Source organism: Carassius auratus, unplaced genomic scaffold, assembly GCF_003368295.1.
Source record: "Carassius auratus strain Wakin unplaced genomic scaffold, ASM336829v1 scaf_tig00014207, whole genome shotgun sequence".
Classification (NCBI taxonomy): domain Eukaryota; kingdom Metazoa; phylum Chordata; class Actinopteri; order Cypriniformes; family Cyprinidae; genus Carassius; species Carassius auratus.
In genome coordinates, this window is record NW_020524479.1 from 930,809 (window position 1) to 948,762 (window position 17,954).

The 17,954-nt window shown below is 41.4% G+C and overlaps 1 protein-coding gene across 15 annotated transcripts in view; it reads right to left on the bottom strand.

Moving 5' to 3' along the window:
- Window positions 1-17,954, bottom strand: part of col25a1 (collagen type XXV alpha 1 chain) — a 130,409-nt gene that overhangs the window by 3,131 nt on the left and 109,324 nt on the right. For 5 of the 15 annotated variants that reach the window (XM_026247067.1, XM_026247056.1, XM_026247053.1 and 2 more), the window contains 6 exons: window positions 17,242-17,322; window positions 16,435-16,488; window positions 16,064-16,117; window positions 15,935-15,961; window positions 2,983-3,069; window positions 2,246-2,501 (listed from right to left, as the gene is read on the bottom strand). In XM_026247067.1, the coding sequence (XP_026102852.1) occupies window positions 2,325-2,501; window positions 2,983-3,069; window positions 15,935-15,961; window positions 16,064-16,117; window positions 16,435-16,488; window positions 17,242-17,322 (480 nt within the window). In that variant the 3' untranslated portion in view covers window positions 2,246-2,324. Of the gene's footprint in view, window positions 1-2,245; window positions 2,502-2,982; window positions 3,070-13,377; window positions 15,962-16,063; window positions 16,118-16,434; window positions 16,489-17,241; window positions 17,323-17,954 lie in introns of those variants that run through there. The other 10 variants (XM_026247055.1, XM_026247057.1, XM_026247063.1 and 7 more) reach the window with 7 other exon arrangements.

Sequence of the window (17,954 nt, forward strand, 5' to 3'; positions counted from 1 at the left end):
CACAAAAGAGGCTGGCTGTTCACAGAGCTCTGTGTTCAAGCACATTAATAGAGAGGCGAAGGGAAGGAAAAGTTGTAGTAGAAAAAAAGTGTAAAAGCAATTAGGGATAGCCGCACCCTGGAGAGGACTGTGAAACAAACCCATTCAAAAATGTGGGGGAGATTCACAAAGAGTGGACTGCAGCTGGAGTCAGTGCTTCAAGAACCACTATGCACAGACGTATGCAAGACATGGGTTTTAGCGGTCGCATTCCTTGTGTCAAGCTACTCTTGAACAACAGACAGCGCCAGAAGCATCTCGCCTGGGCTAAAGACAAAAAGGACTGGACTGCTCCTGAGTGGTCCAAATTTATGTTCTCTGATGAAAGTAAATTTTGGATTTCCTTTGGAAATCAGGGTCCCAGAGTCTGAAGGAAGAGGGGAGAGGCACACAATCCATGTTGCCTGAGGTCCAGTGTAAAGTTTCCACAGTCAGTGATGGTTTGGGGTGCCATGTCATCTGCTGGTGTTGGTCCAGTGTGTTTTCTGAGAAGTTGTAGAGAACTTCATGCTTCCTACTGCTGACCAACTTTATTGAAATGCAGATTTCATTTTGCAACAGGACTCAGCACATGCATACAGATCCAAAGCTACCAGTACCTGGTTTAAGGACCATGGTATCCCTGTTCTTAATTGACAAGGAAACTCGCCTGACCTTAACCCCATAGAGTAAAGAGGAAGAAGCGATATGCCAGACCCAACAATGCGTAAGAGCTGAAGGCCACCATAAGAGCAACCTGGGCTCTCATAACAACTGAACAGTGCCACAGACTGATTGACTCTATGTCACACTGCATTGCTGCAGTAATTCAGGCAAAAGGAGCCAGAACTAAGTATTGAGAGCTGTACATGCTCATACTTTTCATGTTCATACTTTTCAATTGGCCAAGATTTCTAAAAATCCTCTCTTTGTATTGGTAATATAAGTAATATTCAAATTTTCTGAGATACTAAATTTGGGATTTTCCTTAGTTGTCAGTTATAATCAAAAATAAATGTATGGTGCAGAGACCTGGAGAACAACAGTCACTACCATGAAGAAAATCCAGTCCTTTATTAACACATGCCTCAGGCGAATCCTAAGGGTATGCTGGCTGAACACCATCAGTAACCTGGAGCTGTGGCAGCAAACAGGACAGCAGCTTGTTGAAGAAGAGATCCTCCAAAGATGCTGGAGATGGGTTGGCCATACCCCTCGGAAGTCTGCATCAAGCACAGTAAGACATGCCCTCTTTTGGAACCCACAAGGGAAAAGGAAGAGAGGCAGGCCAAAGAACAGCTGGCACACATGGGGACAGTTAGAGAAGTTAGCTCAGGACCAGGACGACTGTAGAGCCCTTGTTCGTGGCCTATGCCCAAAGCTTAGTGATAGGTGTAAGTCAAAAAAGTGAAGTGTCAGTTATAATCATCAAAATGAAAATAAATAAATATTTGAAATATATCAGTCTGTGTGTAATGAATGAATATAATGTACAAGTTTCACTTTTTGAATGGAAGTAGTAAAATAAATCAACTTTTTGATGATATTCTAATTATATGACCAGCACCTGTATATATTGCGTACAAAAGGGTGTATTAAACTATAAGGGAATAAATGACTGCTATTGATGCTAACATACAGTTGGAAAACTTATGTTAAAATGCATTGTGACTTTACTAATAGAGAGCAGACAGTACATGCTGTAAATGTGTTAAAAGACAATGGGATACCCAACATTAAAGGGATACTGCACTCTAAAATGAAAATTTTGTAATTAATCACTTACGCCCATGTCGTTCCAAAACCTGTAAAAGCTCCATTCATCTTTGGAAAACACAATTTGAGATATTTTGGATGAAAACCTGGAGGCTTGAGACTGTCCCATTGACCGCCATGTCAAGGTCCATAAAAGGTATGCAAAGTCATCGTCAGAATACTTCAGTTCATTGACAAAGGAATTATTGAATAAAGTCATTACTTTTCTTTTCTTTGCTTACAAAAAATGTTCCCGTCGCTTCATATAACCCAGATTGCACGTCTGATGGCAGATTGAGTATTCTGACGATGACTTTTCGTACCTTTTATGGACCTTGACACTGTTATTTACTTGACAGTCAATGGGACAGTCTCAAGCCTCAAGGTTTTCATCCAAAATATCTCAAATTGTGTTTTCCGAAGACGAATGGAGCTTTTACAGGTTTTGGAACGACATGGGCGTGAGTGATTAATTACAAAACTTTCATTCTGGGGTGGAGTAACCCTTTAAACTCTGCTCCACTATTTATAAGTCATGCATGGAGGCTAAATTAAAGCTTTTTCACCATAAGAATGCATGAGAGGTGCTCAGTGATGTGGGTGCAAAGCTGGCAGCATGCACGGAGAGGCAGGAAAAGAGGATACTGTACCAATTGGCACGGGGCATCCAGCCCATCCAGGCCAGGCTGACCTGGCTCGCCCTTTTCACCCTTAAAGCCCCGGAAACCCTGTGTTATAGAAATGAACTGGGAGTGTTACTAGGATAGAGGCTGCAGGCGCCCTTCCGACCTCCAGACGAGAGAGCACGGCACAGGGCAGAGAGGAGCAGTCCAGTGGTTTCTTAGCAAACCACCATTTCTTGATATGGCTGAACAGTGTTTTAACTTATGTACTTGTAGACCAACTTGTCCTGACTTTTGTTCTAGAAGGCACCAGGCTTGTTTAGCTAGATTTAGGTATTCCAATATTTTTTTCCCAGTAGGTGCCAGTTTTAAATTAATATATATATATATATATATATATATATATATATATATATATATATATATATATATATATATATATATATATATATATATATATATATTTAAAAAACAATGCAGATATTTCACATATCAAGTATGAGGTGGGTTTCCATTTTGACCACGGGACTACTCTTCTCTTAAGGCTCCACTTTCTTCAGTTTTCCAGCTCTCAGCTGGGACATACCAGTGGGCAGGGTGCATCTAATCCGGGGGCACCCTGTTCTCCTTTCTCCCCCTTAGGCCCCTTTTTGCCCTTCTTTCCCTTCTCCCCCTGTGGACACAATAGCTCGGTCAGTGGAAGAATATGCCCAATCAGAAAAGTTTTGTATAGTGTTTTGAGACCAGTACATGTAGAATTTATATATTTTTTTTATGTATTTGAAGGTGCACATAGTATCCTACTTGTTGTTTATATTATACTGGTTAATGGAAGTCTTGGAGTTATTTTGAAAAGTAGTGTTTAAAGCATTATACAATAGCTGATTCAATTGTAAATATGCTCTTTTTACTTATTTAATTAATTTAGTAGAAGTATGGATTTATTTAACAAATGGTATCAATTATGTCAAAGTGCCAAATATGTTATGTATCTCAATAGGAGACCAGCTCAAGCTAGTTTACACACACACACGCACACACACACACACACACACACACACACACACACACACACACACACACACACACACACACACACACACATATGTGGTATCTATTAATCAAAATGTTGAAAGGTCTTCTGGGTTACATGGTACCAAAATTTCAATAACCTTCCTTCAGTTCAAGTACATGGTAGAGTTCGACTGGGTTTATGTCAGGTGAATTTGGAGGCTAAGGCATTCACAGCTATTCAGCATCATGTTCCTCAAATCACTTCTTGATGATTCTGGTAATCCTTTTGGTAATGGCAATTAGCACCAAGAAACAAAGTTGCCATGAATGGGTGCATTGGTCTGCAATAATATTCAGCAGCATCATTTTATTGCCAGCCATTCTTATTGCTCTAGGTTGGGGGTGATCATAACGTAATGGCTCATCAATTAGCAGTTATTGAACTGAACTGAACTGATTAATGACTCCACTATGTTACTAATTTTAGTTCTGTTAAAAAATCTGTATTATATAAAGTGCTTAAAATAAGGTGACTTGACTTACGCATGACTGGTGTCTTAAGCATTAATTTAAACATTTTTCAAAGGTACTATTCATTTATTTAGGGTTGTTATATATATATATATATATATATATATATATATATATATATATATATATATATATATATATATATACACACATATATACACACTCACCAAAGGGATTATTAGGAACACCATACTAATTGTGTTTGACCCCCTTTCACCTACAGAACTGCCTTAATTCTACGTGGTATTATTGATTCAACAAGGCGCTGAAAGCATTCTTTAGAAATGTTGGCCCATAATGATAGGATAGCATCTTTCAGTTGATGGGGATTTGTGGGATGCACATCTAAGGCACGATGCTCCCTTTCCACCACATCCCAAAGATGCTCTATTGGGTTGAGATCTTGTGACTGTGTTAGTACAGTGAACTCATTGTCATGTTCAAGAAATCAATTTGAAATTATTCTAACTTTGTGACATGGTGCATTATCCTGCTGGAGGTAGCCATCAGAGGATGGGTACATGGTAGTCATAAAGGGATGGACATGGTCAGAAACAATGCTCAGGTAGGCCGTGGCATTTAAAGGGGGGGGGGGGGGGGGGGTGAAATGCTATTTCATGCATACTGAGTTTTTTACACTGTTAAAGAGTTGGATTCCCATGCTAAACATGGACAAAGTTTCAAAAATTAAGTTGTACGTTTGAAGGAATATTTGTCATGGTTCATTGATACATAGTGTCATCTTGTTGTCTGTGTGTAGGTTGCGGGATGTATCACCTGATTGTTCTGTGTGGGCGTTGCCACTGATTACTGATCAGCGGCAGCTGCGGCTTATTCCATCTGGCCTATATTAACGCCTTGTCTTTCGTCTCATGTTTGTCAGATTGTTGTTTGGAGTCCTGGTGTTGTGTTGTCCCCCGTGTAGTTGTTCCTGCTCTGGATCTCTCGTCTCAGTTTCCTGTTGCCTGTTTGTTCCTTGGATATTCGTTCTGGATTACATCGTTCTTCACTTCAGCCACGGGCACTTCACAGACTCCTCTCATCACAAGCACCAACGCCCATCAAGGTCCCTGTGTTGCCATCTCTCCTACTGCTAGTTTGTCTTGTCATCTCCTGCATATCTGACTCTACTGTGATATACGCTCATTAAAGAGATATTAACTTGCACTTGCATCCAGTCTTCTTTTCCATGACAGAACGATCTGACCATCATCATCGATGCAGCGAGTTCAGCGGCTTTCACCGAGTTCATCAGCCACAGCGTAACTCGTATGGATCAGCAGCAGGAGAGCATCTCTTCCACCGGACGCGCCGTCCAGGCGCTGGTAACACAGGTGTCCAAGCTCTCCCAACAGATGCAACAACTTTGCACTCCCACTGCGCCAGCCCCGCCGACCGTTTCCCCACCACCTTCAGAACCACGGGACATCTCGGAACCACGCCTCCCTGTGCCACAGACTTATTCCGGTGAGCCTGACTTTTGTAGAGCATTCCTCAACAAGTGTTCTCTCCACTTAACTTTACAGACCCGTACGTTCGAGAGGGAGGAGTCCAAAGTGGCATTCGTACTCATGCTTCTCACGGGGAAGGCGGCGCTGTGGGGAAAGGCGGTTTGGGAGAACCGCGATCCTTGCTGCTCCTCGTTCACGGCACTCGCCGCCGAGATGAGGAGGGTGTTCGACCGTGCGGTGGCGGGCAAGGAGGCCGCCCGGCGACTCACCACACTCAAGCAAGGCAATCGCACGGTCGCGGATTATGCCATCGAGTTCCACACCCTCGCGGCGGAGTGCCGGTGGAACGAGGAGGCGCAGTGGGACGTCTTCCTGCATGGGCTGGCTGATCGCATCCACCGTGAGATCTACACCCTGGACTTACCTGAGACTTTTAATGGCTTGGTAGAGCTGGCCGGCATCTCCACTTCCTCCCTCAAGCACCCCATGTCCGTCAGCGCACTCAATGGACAGTCACTACCTGCTCTCTCTCACATCACAGATTCCATCACACTCATCACCTCTGGTAACCACTCCGAAGAGACTCAGTTCCTCCTTATGGACTCACCTCACGCTCACATCATCCTGGGTACATCGTCTCGTCTGAGGGAATTCGAATGGATCCTGACAAGGTTAAGGCTGTGGTGGATTGGCCAAGTCCAGATTCCCGTAAGGCCCTTCAGCAGTTTCTGGGGTTCGCCAATTTCTACCAGCGTTTTATTCGCAACTTCAGCCAACTAGCCACGCCTCTGACTGCCTTGACCTCCCCCAGAACGGCCTTCAGGTGGTCAGATGCAGCCAAAGCTGCATTTGCTAAACTGAAGAGTCACTTCGTTTCGGCTCCCATTCTGATTGCCCCTGATTCCTCACGTCAGTTCGTGGTGGAGGTCGATGCGTCAGAGGTGGGGGTAGGAGCAGTTCTTTCCCAGCGGTCTCCCTCAGATAACAAGATGCACCCTTGCGCGTTTTACTCTCACCGTTTGTCTCCCACGGAAAGTAATTATGATATTGGTAACAGAGAGTTGTTGGCGGTCAAATTAGCGTTAGAGGAGTGGCGTCACTGGTTAGAGGGTTCGGGGGTGCCCTTTATCGTTTGGACTGATCACAAGAACTTAGAGTATATACGATCAGCTAAAAGGCTCAATTCCAGGCAGGCTCGGTGGGCACTTTTTTTCGGTCGTTTTGATTTTACTCTATCGTACCGCCCGGGCTCCAAAAACATCAAGCCCGATGCACTTTCTCGTATTTTTGGTCCGTCCGAACGCCCGTCCACTCCCGAGTGTATTTTTCCTGAGACATTAGTGGTCTCCACTCTGACATGGGAGGTCGAGTCGAAGGTCCTAGCGGCCTTAGAAGGGGTAACGCCTCCGCCCGCGTGCCCACCGAACCGTTTATTTGTGCCGGATGAGTTAAAGTCTTGCGTCATTAAGTGGGGTCATTGCTCTAACATAGCTTGTCATCCAGGGGTTAATCGAACCAGATGTTTGGTCAAGCAACGGTTCTGGTGGCCAGGTATGGCTCGCGACATCCGCGATTTTGTTTTGGCTTGCTCGGTTTGCGCCACTGGTAAGACTTCCAACCGTCCTCCAGATGGGTTCCTCCAACCGCTGTCTGTCCCTTCGAGACTCTGGTCCCACATCGCGCTAGATTTTGTCACCGCCCTCCAACCCTCCCAAGGGTATACGGTTGTTTTGACCGTTGTGGACCGGTTCTCGAAGGCGACCCATTTCATACCCTTGGCCAAATTACCTTCTGCCAAGGAGACAGCGGTCGCTGTCATTGACCACATCTTCCGGATACATGGCCTCCCGGTGGATATGGTTTCTGACAGGGGGCCCCAGTTTGTGTCCAAATTCTGGCAGGAGTTTTGTAAGTTGCTGGGGGCAACAGTTAGTCTTTCCTCTGGGTTCCATCCCCAGACCAATGGTCAGACCGAGAGAGCCAACCAGGATTTAGAACGATGTTTGGCGTCCAAGAATCCTTCCTCCTGGAGCCAACAACTCTCTATGATTGAGTATGCACATACTTTGTTACCAGTGTCTTCTACGGGCCTCTCCGCGTTTGAATCTAGCTTAGGTTACCAGCCACCTGTTTTTCCCAGTCTGGAATCCGAAGTCACGGCCCCCTCTCCCCATGCCTTTGTCCAGAGGTGCCGCCACACCTGGAACAGAGCCCGTGAGACTCTCTTGCAGGTGAGGGCGCGCACCAAGGCTAAGACCGATCGCCACCGGTCAAAGCCACCCGTATACGTCGTCGGTCAAAAAGTGTGGCTTTCTACTAAGAATATTCCGCTCCGCTCCGTTGCTAATAAACTTGCTCCCAAATTCATTGGCCCGTTTACTGTCACCAAAATCATTAGTCCGGTGGCAGTCCGCCTCAAATTGCCTCCAGCGTACATGAGGATTCATCCCGCCTTTCATGTTTCCAAAATTAAACCAGTTTTTCACTCACCGCTTAATCCGCCTGTCCCGGTTCCTCCACCACCGCAACTCGTAGACGGGGAACCCACCTATTCGGTTAACCATATTCTGGACTCGAGGCGGAGGGGACGTGGATTCCAGTACTTGGTGGACTGGGAAGTTTACGGTCCGGAGGAGAGAAGTTGGTAACCTGCCCGGGAGATTCTGGATCACTCCCTTATCGATGATTACAATCGACAGGTAAAGGGTGGTGGGAACACCCAGTTCTGTTCTGTGTGGGCGTCGCTGCGGCTTATTCCATCTGGCCTATATTAACGCCTTGTCTTTTGTCTCATGTTTGTCAGATCGTTGTTTGGAGTCCTGGTGTTGTTTTGTCCCCCGTGTAGTTGTTCCTGCTCTGGATCTCTCGTCTCAGTTTCCTGTTGCCTGTTTGTTCCTTGGATATTCGTTCTGGATTACATCGTTCTTCACTTCAGCCACGGGCACTTCACGGACTCCTCTCATCACAAGCACCAACGCCCATCAAGGTCCCTGTGTTGCCATCTCTCCTGCTGCTAGTTTGTCTTGTCTTCTGCACTTCTGCCGGAAGAGCGCGCGCTCCCGTATAGCAGAGCACTGAGAGCACAGACATTCACTGATCAGAGCGAGAGCCTCGCGAAATGTCACAAAAGAAGTGTGTTTTTGGTTGCCAGGGCAAGACAACCCTGCACAGATCACCAAAAAAAATAAATAAACAGCATTAAGGGACCAGTGGATGGAGTTTATTTTTACAGAGCATCAACGGAGTTGTGCAAGTGTTTTTGTTTGTACCCTGCATTTCGAAGATGCTTGTTTTATAAACAAGGCCCAGTTTGATGCAGTCCCAACGAAAAAGGGTCACGATTGTGTGTTGGACCCGCATGCGGTGAGTAAAACTGCTTCAAATATCTCTGTGTTGTTAACTTAGCTATCGGCGCGTAAGCACATCAAGTAAACAACATGCAATGTTGTCATCAAACTGCACTTTCCACATGTACAGCTTAAAAAAAAAAAAAAAAAAGACGACATAAAGTGGAACTTAGTCATTTTCCAAAACCGCTAAGCAAATATATACAGTTTCAGTACATACCACATAGAGACGTCGTTGCTGATGCTGCTCTTGTTAAATTTCAGCCTCTGGATCTGATTCTGGATCATAAATATATGGCTGAATCTGACTGTTAGCCATGGTTTGTTTTGGATGATGTTTTTTTCCTCACGGTAATGTCACAGCTTCCAAACGCTCTCAACGCAAAAGCTTACTCGCGCTCGTGATTCTTTATCTCCACCCCCACACGTCACGCCTCCAGCCGGTCGTGTTTTTCCGGGAAAAATCGGTACAGACTATCTTTCTCTTATGAATATAATAAAACTAAAGACTTTTTGGAGTTATGAAGGATGCAGTACTACTCTATAGGTACTCAAGATTAACAGGATATTGAGTGAAAACGAGCATTTCAACCCCCTTTAAATGATGCCCAATTGGCACTAAGGGGTCTAAAGTGTGCCAAGAAAACATCCCCCACACAATAACACCACCACCAGCAGCCTGCACAGTGGTAACAAAGCATGATGGATCCATGTTCTCATTCTGTTTACGCCAAATTCTGACTCTACCATCTGAATGTCTCAACAAAAATCGACACTCATCAGACCAGGCAACTTTTTCTGGTGGGGTGTTCTGCTGTTGTAGCCCATCTGCCTCAAGGTTGTGCATGTTGTGGCTTCACAAATGCTTTGCTGCATACCTCGGTTGTAATGAGTGGTTATTTCAGTAAAAGTTTCTCTTCTATCAGCTTGAATCAGTCGGTCCATTCTCCTCTGACCTCTAGCATCAACAAGGCATTTTCGCCCACAGGACAGCCGCATACTGGATGTTTATCCCTTTTCACACCATTCCTTGTAAACCCTAGAAATGGTTGTGTGTGAAAATCCCAGTAACTGAGCAGATTGTGAAATACTCAGACCAGCCCGTCTGGCACCAACAACCATGCCACGCTCAAAATTGCTTAAATCATCTTTCTTTCCCATTCTGACATTCAGTTTGGAGTAGAGGTCTTCACGGGTCCAAAAATTCTTGCCCGAACCCGACAGAGACCCGTAATGTACCACACTGAACCGACCCGGACCCGTCTATTATTTCAAAAGCTGGACCCGGACCCGTGTAGATCCGAGAAATGCCTTCCCAGACCCGACCCGGACCCGTATATTACTTGAAATCTGGACCCGAACCCGCCGGGAAGACACGACGTTGACATATTCCACCTTAAATTGCTATTACAAGTCAATAAACCTGTTGCGAAGAATACAGCTTTTTGTCTTACCAAATTTAAAGAGCCATAGTCTCTCTTCCTTGTACCTGACTGCCTGTGAAGCATTACAATCCTCCGACAAGAAAGTTATTCATGTTATTCCTCTCGTTATACCAAGTCCAAGCTGAATCCACTCATTATTTCAGCTTCAAAAGTCCACTTGATGTCACGGTGACGGATGACAAATGCTACTGTGCACATGTACATTCTGACTCGAGTTAATTCGCATAATAACTTACACTGTTTGCCTTTTGAACTATAATAACGATCGCTCGTGCAATGCCATGGCCGCTGACATTATTTATTTACTATCATCTGATCTCTGTCTGTGCTCTCTGCTCTGCATCGAGTCTGAATCTGAACCACTAAAACTTTAAGATTAAACGGTTCATTTATAATATTATAAAAATGGGAGAAAATGCAAAACGTGGTTTGGCGGTCGAAGTGTCCCTCACTGCTTGCCATAGAAACATGACTGCACATGCGTGCTAGCTTTATCAACCTAAAATGCCTTAACGCAATTTGAGCGTAATAGAAAACATTCATGTGACAGTTCACCTCAGATTGTGTTGCTGATTTGAAATATATTAAACATGAGTGTGTCAAGTCTGCAAGCATTACCGTGTGTGCACTTGTATTAACTCGAGTCTGCGAGCGAGAGAGAGAGAGAGAGAGAGATCACTTTTTTTGGCTCACTCTTTTCTCTTCCTAATTTTACAAGTTGCAAGTTACAAAAAACACAAGCAGTCTTTGATAACGGCCGGATGTTCTCCGAGTCCGATGACTCCGATCGGCGATCGCACGGGTATTACACACAATGTTAAACAGACCCGGGACCCGAGGTAATAGATTCGGACCCGACCCGGACCCGGCTGATGATTTAAAATATAGACCCGAACCCGTACGGGTCCCGGGTCGGGTCCGGGGTCGACGGGTCTCGGGTGCACTGTGAAGACCTCTAGTTTGGAGTTTGGAGATTGTCTTGACCAGGACCACACCCCTAAATACATTGAAGCAACTGACATGTGATTGGTTGATTAGATAATTGCATTAATGAGAAATTGAACAGGAGTTTCTAATAATCCTTTATGTGAGTGTGTATATATGTATGTATGTATGTATATATATATATATATATATATATATATATATATATATATATATATATATATATATATATATATAGTTCTACTTAAAACTATTGCTAGAAGGGAAAGGGAGGCTTTGAAAACAAGAAAAGTTAGATAAGAATATCAGATAAAAGGACAATAAATGAGAGACAGACAATTAAGATTAAGGGAACAAGACTGACAGCAGTCTTACAGGGCGCAAGGGAGGAGAAAGAGAAGCAGGGAAACAGCCCACAAAAGCCCACCCATCAACAAACCACACAGGCAGAAAAACTGCTTACTGGTTATAACAGTGAATAAAACATTATCCATGAATTAAATATTATACACAAAGAGTTCAACTTTGATATTTGACAAGAGATTAGACTGATTTTGAATTATAAATGATAACAATTAAAGAAAAATGAATCTGTGGTCGACTGAATTAAACATCAAAACAAATGTGATGAAATGGTCATGCTGCATGCACACATATATTTTTAGGAAAACAATAGTTTTCAGGAGAAATCACAAAACTAGAGCATGTAACCCTGATTACATAACTTATACATAGAGGTTTACATATTCCTTTCATATGTTCACTCAACCTATGAAAGCTGTCATTATCTGACGCAATGGAAACCCTACACCTTTCACTACACAGTATTTAAATTATAGAATTTAATAAAAGTGAAGGAAAACATAATGTCAGGAAGAAAATTGCTAAAAGGAAGAAAAAACACCACATTCAGCTTTGCTGTGAAGCTTTGCCCCCAACATTAAAAAAAACAAAAATGTTGAAAAAATCATTGTCTAGTAATGGACTAGAAATTGAAAGGGCACACGAGATTAAGTTTCTAGGTATTATAATTGATGAACATTTAACATAATAGGTGTGCTGCATAAAGTTAAAGATTCGCTAAATAAGAAGTCATTGTTTTTATTGTATAACTCATTGATTATTCCATATCTGACCTATTGTATTGAAGTGTGGGGAAGTGCCTGTAAAACATACATTAATCCAATTTTACTCTTACAGAAAAGAGCAATTAGAGTTACCAGTGGAAATGGATACAGAGATCCAACTAATTCTTTATTCATACAAATAAAAACACTGAAATTTAATGAATTAGTAGAGTATAACCTTCTAAAAACAACGTATATAGCTCATCTGGAAAGTTTACCGAACAATTTGCAAAATAGATTTTCCAAGAGGAAAAGTAGATATGAACTAAAAGGTACTGAGGTTTTTACAAAACCCAGGTTCCAATCGGCTGTAAAGGAAAAATGTGTCACAATTAAAGGAGTCAGTTTGTGGAACAGTCTTGATTGTAAAATGAAAACTTCTAAGTCCATTTATGTTTTTAAGAAGTTTGTTAAATTATAAATTGCAGAAATATAATATCTGCTATCTGCATCTGGCCAGTCCAGCGTTACCCTGTCTACAGCATGTAAATACACCTTAGTTTACTCTTTTAAGGAAAACAGTTTTTCCATATTTCACTATGTTCTTCCCACAACATAGACGAGTTGATACGTACGTTTCAGTGCATGCACTTAATCACTGTAGCGTTCAGCGCCACTATGTTAGTTTTTAGCTTAGCACCATTCATTCCTTAGGATCCAAACAGGGATGAATTTAGAAGCCACCAAACACTTCCATGTTTTCCCTATTTAAAGACAGTTACATGAGTAGTTACACACGTAAGTAAGGCGGCACAAAATAAAATGTGGACATTTTCTACGTGGATAAAAATGATAACTACAAAGTATGGCGGAAGAGCACTTTGCAGCACTTCGACATATTTCTGCACCGGGTTCGAAGTGCTGCGAAGTGCTGTGAAGTGCTCTTCTGCCATACATTATAGTTATCATTTTTTTTCCACATAGAAAATTGCCACATTTTATTTTGGGTCACCATATTTACTCACGCACTACAGCGGCTAAGTGCACGCACTGAGACGGGAGAGGAACGTATCAACTCGTTTATGTTGAGAGAAGAACATAGTGAAATATGGAAAAATGATTGCATTTTCCTTTAAAAGCTAGAGAGGGCCACATCTCCTGATTGCTAGGGGTCTTCAAACCTGAAAGAAACTGCACCATGTGCACAGAGCTCATCAGGTGCTAATTCAGCTGGAGGAATAGAGTTGACATGATCAAGTGAGAGAGAGAAAGATAGCCTCCATTGCCTCAGGTTGGAACACCAGGGATCTTACGAGGTGTCACTATAAGCACACAAACAGAGTGGGTTGACCAATCTTCTGTGTACCACAATGCACTGCTCAAGCATGAGAAGTTAGTTATACACTTCCTCAAATGAAGAGCCACAAAGAGATGAGATCCAAACAAGCTGGTTGCTGAAGCATACATTTTCAATGCAAAGAATAACAAAAATGTTTATCACAGGGTAGATTAATCGCTTCCAGCATGACGAATAAAAAAATTCTGTCGTAAATCTGATGCTTTTCTATGAAGCACACAGTACGTTCAGTGTTTATATTTAGTCTTCAGACAATTTATATGGGCTTCTGATGCAGAATCAAGTGAAACTATGAAAGGGAATTGTATTTAATTAATTATGAAGGTTATATTTATAATAGTCTCAGCCTCAGACAATCATCCTCATGAGTCGTCTGCTGAACGTCTGATGCATATGGCACACTAAACTAGAAATTTGAAGTCGTCATTAGACTGGTTAAATTAAACATGATTTCCGAGAGACGTGTGTGTTGCGTTCTTTAATGTTCAGCCTGGAAACAAAGATGCCACGATGCCAAACCCTCTCATGTTAGAAGAAAGCCATTGTGCTTACAACTGTGACAATGAGTGTTTATCAGGATCAACTAAATGCTGGATTTTCAAAAGTATGTGAAATTTCCACCCACACCCATAAACATGATGAGGTTGCTTTACCTGTCAGTCATATACAGTAGCCTCTTGTGCGGGCCAAGGTTCCCAGACCTTCTCCAGTCAGTCTGAAGGTCTGGCTACACGAGACTATATTTATGATGACTTACAGAACCTTACTTGAGTGTAGGAGAAAAGCAAAAAAAAAAAAAAACAACAAACAAACAAACATCCAAAGCAAAATGAAACGTCCTTTTATCAGGGTGCTGCATTTTAAAGATAATTTTGTAACATTTTAAATAAGCCTTAAAGATGTTATTTGAAAGTGTTTTTGAAACAATTTTTTTTTCATTGTTTACTCATTATTTCATTCCTGTCTATCAAATGTCTGTGAAATATGTTCCATGTAATCTTTTAATGTTCATCAAAATTATTTACACGTATTAAGAAACTTTATGAAAAAAAGAAATGTTGAAAATGGGAGGTTATTACATAATTTATAACATAAAAAAACAAATCAAGTTTACTGTAAATTATTTCAAGTGCCATGCTAATACATCTATAGTATACAGCTAAATGACATGACTTCAGTGTGATTAAATGAAACGTCTTTCATGACCACTGTCAGGAATTATATATTTAAAAAACTGTATATTTAGACATGTTAGAACTTAGTTGTAGACTTTTAAACAACTTAAAAACTGAAATGGGTTTGGATTTTCTGCTTACTACATACTGTAGTGGCACATTCTGGCACAGTGTGTAAGTCTATGAAACAGGCAGATGAAATGAAAGGAATCATGCAGAAGAAGCTGCCAGTTCAGGGCCATTACAAAAGCATTGAGCCTGTTGTCAATGGAATTACTCTGTATTTCTTGCTGGAACAAGAATTACTGTAATAAATATTTTCACTTGGCAATAAACTAAACAATTATTTTTTTCCTGACTTTTATGATTATGGGATGGTAAAATGCTATGTTAGTAATGAAATTCTGAATGATGATAAACAAATATTTATACAAATACCGTTGGAGTAAAAAAAAATATGTGAACCCTTTGACTATACCTGACTTTTTTATTTATTTATTAAATATCAGCAATACATTTTTAATGTTAACTAACCCACAACAAAAGACAAACACAGTTTACTAAAACAAATAAAAGTGCCAAAAACACTGCATAAACATTCATAGTATAGGAAGGGATAAATGTGTGCACTCTTAGATCACCCTAAATGATTTTAAATGTATAAGGAAACCATGTTTGTCTGTTGTTTCAGACAACAGTAAGTTATAAATTGTGTGAATCATTAATGCTGAAAATCAAAGAGTTCATAAACTTTTTTTTCCTTCAACTATAAATATTGCTATTTGCTACTGCTTTTGTAGAAGAGAATCTATTAAATGTAATATCTTCACACTGATCTTTCACTCCATGGTCCACTTTCAGTCTGTATGAAGGCTTTGTGCCTAAACTCCTTTGTAAATGTCCATTGACATCAGATCTAATCAAAGATAGAGAAAGTTTCATTCCCTGTTTCACAACATCTATGTTACAGTCACCTTTTCTCCTCTTTCCCCCATGTTGCCCTTGTCTCCCTTTAAGCCTGGTACCCCCTGCAAAAATACAACTTCAAGTAATTACAAATGCCTTGATACTCATTGTTTCAGGGGTAAAGATCTTCATAGATATTGCTGGCAGCTACTAGAGGACAGAAAAGTTGCAGGAGGGCAACTCACGAGACAATAAATGATAAAAAGTCAACACATTAGCAGTAAATGAATGACAACTCACATCCATTCCAGGTGTTCCAGCAGCTCCCTTCAAAAAAACAGAAACAAAGCAAAATATTTTCTGGAACTACAGTACTGAATAATGTGATTATTAAATGGCCAAATAATTTCCAATTGTTTGAATACTTACAGGTAACCCATATGGCCCTCTGGGTCCTGGATCACCAACATCACCCTTCTCACCCTGTGACAGATACATTGAACACCACCTTTTATATAAACACATTTAGTGGAAAGTATTACCATAAAATCTGAAACATGTTAAGACTCTGCTGTGAGGATCAGGAGGTGCCCCTGTGTTGGTCATTTGAAATCCCGAGCTTAAAACAGTAAAACACTGTGAGAATTCAGGTAAATCAGAGATTAAAAACACAAATCAGCATGCAGTATTCATATTATTAAAGTGTAATTGTCTACCTTACAGTTCTATACTAAAATAAGGGGGAGCAGAAAACAAGCATAAAATTCTAAATAAAAATAAAATAATATAATAAAACTTACTCTATCGCCCTTCGGACCTGCTGGACCAGGAGTCCCTATTGGTCCATCCATACCCTATAAAAAAAGGAGTGCATAAAGTGTTGTGCTTTCAAAAAAATTTACGTCAATACATTGGTTGAGGAAAATCAGGCTACTGTAATTATTTTATTTTTTAAGATTTGCTCTCTATGTTAATCTTTAGACTCTATCTTTAATAATTGGTCAGGCAAATCTCAAATAAATACACGGAGGAGCATAAAAATTAAATGGCATGTTAATGGATGAGTAAGTGTTAAATCTGTGTTAATGTCAAACTCAGCAGCAGAAACACAGAGTATCTCATGTTGTTGTTTAATCTCTCACTGTCACAGAGAGTTTAACATTATATAAACATTACCAACGAGTCCAACCACCTTTCCCCTTCACCATAAATGTGTCACATGACCCATTTTGGTGTTTTTTTTTTAAAGATGTAGGATGGTACTTTGGGGTGAAACGTGGCTGCCTATGACTCACCCTGGGTCCTGGCTTGCCGTCCAAGCCAGATGCTCCCTGTGCATTTATGGAAGTATGAGTGGAGGTTTAAAAAGTGAGATTAGTACATGATGAACAGTCACTCTTGACAACAACAACAACAAAAAAAAAAGTCAACATTTGTGTAACAAACATAAACAATTGCACATTTATCCAGCACACAAAGTTTAAGTAAGTCACAACAATGAAAACAAATGGAAAGTTGTGAATACAGTAATGGTTAGATGATGTTGAGTCAAAATAAGTGGGGATGAAGTATGAACATCCCAGGCTGCATGGTTGTTGTGTACTTACGGGGAGACCCAGGGGTCCTCTGTCACCCTTATGCCCAGGTTCCCCTCGCAGTCCCTTGAGACCGTGTAACCCAGGTTCCCCCTAAGTGGAGATGAATGGCAGAGGACAGTTCAGGAAATGCTGTGTAACAGTTACTCAGGAGGCAACAATCTTGCTTTTTGATTTCTGGACAAATAGCACCAGACAATCTACAACAATGGTCGGCAACAGGTGGCCCACAGGATAAAACTGGCCCGCCAGCAATAATATCTGACATGTGCCAGCAGCCATATTATTTTGATAGCGGCTGGTTCTGAAATAGATCTGCCATGACAGCAAATATTACTCACAAATTAAAGCATGTGAGCGGAGTGGAGTGGGAATGGAGAGGTGTGATTTTGACTGGAGCGAGGAGCTGACTTTTTAAAAAGTCGGAGCGTCTAAGTTTTCAGTTGCTCTTCTTCACGAGTACAACTCATGCCAACGGCCCGTCATATAACTGCATATTTAGCTTGATAGAGATGGATCACTCAAATCAGAAAGAATGTGAAGGCTATGATATGATGAATGGACATAAGTGGGAAGTTATAGTTCTCAAGGAATATGTTTGCTCCTTCTAGAGTGAATATTTTCAGCTGAAAGCATGATTTAAAAAAATAGTACTACAACGCGCAATAACTCTCTCATTAATGCACTCAAACAAATGTAATCTTACAGTGCTACTTCATCTGTAT